Source organism: Arachis stenosperma, chromosome 2 (assembly GCF_014773155.1).
Source record: "Arachis stenosperma cultivar V10309 chromosome 2, arast.V10309.gnm1.PFL2, whole genome shotgun sequence".
Taxonomy (NCBI): domain Eukaryota; kingdom Viridiplantae; phylum Streptophyta; class Magnoliopsida; order Fabales; family Fabaceae; genus Arachis; species Arachis stenosperma.
Window position 1 is genome coordinate 1,757,364 of NC_080378.1, and position 3,846 is coordinate 1,761,209.

The window sequence follows — 3,846 nt, forward strand, 5'->3', positions numbered from 1 at the left end:
AAGACCCCCTCCCAAAAAAAAAAAAGGGCAGAGACCGCCGTTCATCTCAGCCGTTTCGAGAGCAGACGGCGTCTTGAGAGACCACCGATCCAGGGACAAGTTGGAGCGCGGTTGGCAATCTCTGTGACGGCGACGGCAACTTCAGTCAGTCCTTGTGGTGGAGTCTTAGTGGTGGTTCTTTCTGTTCATATAAAGTGGTATGAAAGTTGCACTCCATCTGTTTGATGTTTTGCTTCATGTATATTATTGTCATAGTTCACCTCAGAAGTTGAATATATAATGCCATATACTTAAAGCAGCTAGGAATTCTATGATTTGCTAGGTTTTTGCATAATCCCTATAGACACAAAATGGGTAAAGCTAAAAAAGGACCAAAATTTGCTGTGAGGAAAAAGGTTATTACCACCAAAGCTATCAAAAAGTGAGTTTTTCTATTTTCTTTTTCTAAATTTCCTAGTATGTTTGGTTTAGCTTTATTTTAAGTCGTTGTTTTTAATTCATATATCAATATTGGAATTCAGCTACAAGCAGGAGGTTTTGGACCCAAGAAAGAAGGATCATGACAAGGAAAAGCTACCCAGAAACGTGTAAGGCTTCATGACTGTCAGTTAGTTCTTTCTTTTTTCAATTGTATTGATCTATTTTGACTTCTCTTTTCAATAACACATGGTCTGGATTTACTTCATTTAGGCCGCGCTATTCTTCGGCACTTTTCTTTGAATACAATACTGCATTGGGACCCCCTTACCGTGTTTTAATCGATACCAACTTCGTCAATTTCTCCATCCAGAATAAAGTCAGTGTGCATTACTTAAAATTTTTTATTTTATTTTTTGTTCGAATAAAGTTCAATGTGTTGATGATGATAGTCATATGAATCTGTTCTCAATTTTGCTTTACTTAGAATTTTTTATTTTTATTTTATATTTTATATTTTTTTTATTTTGTTCGAATGAAGTTCAATGTGTTGATGACAATAGTCATATGATTCTACATGTAATGTTGTTAACATGTGAGGGATTTAAAACCAACTACCATCAACTGTATAATTTTCATGTGAAGTTTCCTAGTTGGTCATCACAAATCTTTGGCATCGTTTATGCAGTTGGATCTGGAGAAGGAAATGCTGAAGTGTTTATATGCAAAATGTGAGTTAGAAGACAATGGTTACTTATCTAAGTTCATGCTGTGATAGCTTTGCCATGATTATAAAATTGTTTTTCTTTTTCACTATTGGGTAGTGAACATATTAATCTCAATCCCATGTTATATTCTAACCCTTTCTCTTTGGTATTTTGAATTTTCAGGCACCCCTTGCATCACAGATTGTGTGATGGCAGAGCTTGAAAAGTTAGGGCAGAAATATCGTGTCGCTCTGAGGTAGATGGTTTATGTTGTGCCTTGTATTGTTGGTTATGTGGCCTATATCTTCACATGCTTGTGAAGTTGTGATCCAACAAAAAAAAAAAGCTGTCTCTGTTTCTGCAGGCCTTCATCATCACCATGTCTTTATTAAAACTTCGGTTTACAAAGAAACAAACCATTGCTCCTCTGAAATACCTAACTTTTCAAAAGAAAAGTAGAGATACCCCATGAAATTTTATTCATTTATCAATTTTTCTTTTAAAATTGTTAGAGGCATATTGAGGCTCTGATTGAAATATATTAAATCACATTGCGTGAAACATCTCTTAAAACGATGAGGGTTGCGGGTAAAGAAATCATAAGACTCAGTGAACTTTTTCCTTTGAAACATTGTAGTTCTGGGCTACTAGCTTGCTTGCATGCTTATGCTACTATGGATCATATTTCTCTTATAGGCCATTTCTTTGATTTAGATAAGAAAGAAACAACATTATTTTTTTCTTAGTAAACCGACCTGGAAGATGTACATTCTGACACCTTAATGAGTCCTCAAAAGATTAGAGTTTAAGGTATAACGTGTTTGAACACAAATCTTTACTAGGTCTAAAGTATAGTTTTACTTTTCTTTTATTTTCTTTTTGGTGATAAATTATTATTATAGTATCATCTTAGTTGTAAGTTTTTATTTTTGTACATGACAGGATTGCAAAGGATCCTCGATTTGAGAGAATACTCTGTACTCATAAAGGGACATATGCTGATGACTGTATTGTTGATAGAGTTACTCGGGTGTGGTTCATTTTACATTATTTTTTAAGTATATGTTAAAAATGTTGTTTCAGAATTATTTTTAAGTAATTGATTGCAAATAACTATTTATTTTTTTCCTCCCAATTTATTTACAAAAACCATTTTCTTGTAAGCAGAATAAGTGCTACATTGTTGCAACTTGTGATCGGGACTTGAAGAGGAGGATCCGGAAGGTAAAGTCATTAATCATTTTGCTTTGCTTATCTTGTTTCTGAATGCAATTGTGTGATCAATGAAGTTGGTTTCTCTATTGCAGATTCCCGGTGTGCCAATAATGTACATCACGAAACGCCAGTACTCGATTGAGCGCTTACCTGAAGCAACTATGGGTGGAGGTAAATAATCTAAATTTTATATATAGCACAGTATAATTTGTTTCATTGTCTGTTGTGAAGGGTTAATGTCTAACTTGAAAGAATATGTATACCGTCATCTATTCTTTTGGCTTAGGCTTTGTTTTGTGGACTAACTTTAACAAATTAATAAACAAAAGATAATCAAAAGTTCCTTGTTTAGCTTGTATTCCTAATCTGTTTTGTTTCTAAAATAACATCCTTGTTTGTTGATGAAATTTATAAACACAAATTGGCGTTTTGTTCCGTAAATTAGTTCAGATCATTGTCTCTCTGCCTCTCTTATATGTTTATTAATCTTTAGTAGTTAATATTCAGATTTCATCAGGTCTTGAAAGCGGTTGAATTGTTATTAGAAATACCAGTGAATAATCATTCTTCTCTTTTTTTTTTGTTGTTTAACAGGACATGATTGTTTTATGTTTTAATTTTTGCTTTTGCTTTTTCCCTAACTTTTGAACACAGTCAAATCTTTTTTTCTTATTTATTTTCATATTTGGTACTAAACCAACTGAACTACGGTTCTTAATACAGCACCAAGAATATGATGGAGTGACAAAACTGGCAAAGTTCTATATACTAGTAACTCATGTTAGATCCTGCCACAGTTTTCATCCTTTTCCAGCGGCATGGAATTCAAGATGAAGCTTGACATGAATTTGTAGGAACTGTTAAGTTGTTTGATGAAATTTTTCTAGTGTAGCTTCATAGTTATACTTTATCAAATTTTCTGCTAATATAAGTAAGTTAAACCTTGGAGTGTCTCACCTACTTTCATTTTCTCAGTTAATCAGTTGCAGACGATTAGAAACTGTAAAGTTGAAATTCACTGGTCTAAGCTTTACAAATTGTATGAGAAAATGGAGATAGGGTATAAGCTTCATCACGTTGTGGAATGTTGAGACAAATTGTATAAGCTTCATTTTTTTTTCTTTTCTATTTCCCTCATGTATTTCTTTTTGTTTTCATGCAGATTTCATTAGAATTATTTTTTCTAGAATAATTTCTATCTAGTTTTTTTTTTTTCTGGGTTTTATCCTCTGTTGTCTATAAACAAAACTTAATTCTAAATCTAAATAAATCAACTAAAATCTTAAACTTCAATTTAAATTTAAATGATATCAAAGGCATTATATATCTCTAACTTCCTATACCAAAACTTATTTTTATGAGTTTATATATCCATGTTGTATTAAATAATACCTTGGAAACTTTATTTTTGGGGATTTAATGTTTGACTCTCATCCTATTTAAGAGTAATCTTTTTATTTTATTACCTTTTATTGAAAGAAAAAAAAGTGCTTAATGTTAAAGGAAC

At 32.2% G+C, this 3,846-nt stretch overlaps 1 protein-coding gene across 1 annotated transcript; it reads left to right on the forward strand.

Moving 5' to 3' along the window:
• Positions 1–3,514, forward strand: LOC130960957 (uncharacterized). The gene is made up of 10 exons (XM_057886519.1): positions 1–197; positions 323–421; positions 522–587; positions 691–796; positions 1,106–1,148; positions 1,308–1,380; positions 2,067–2,154; positions 2,292–2,348; positions 2,432–2,510; positions 3,063–3,514. Exons 2-10 carry the CDS (start codon positions 351–353, stop codon positions 3,074–3,076), a joined length of 597 nt encoding a protein of 198 aa, XP_057742502.1. The 5' UTR covers positions 1–197; positions 323–350; the 3' UTR covers positions 3,077–3,514.
• Positions 3,515–3,846: the final 332 nt, after the last annotated feature.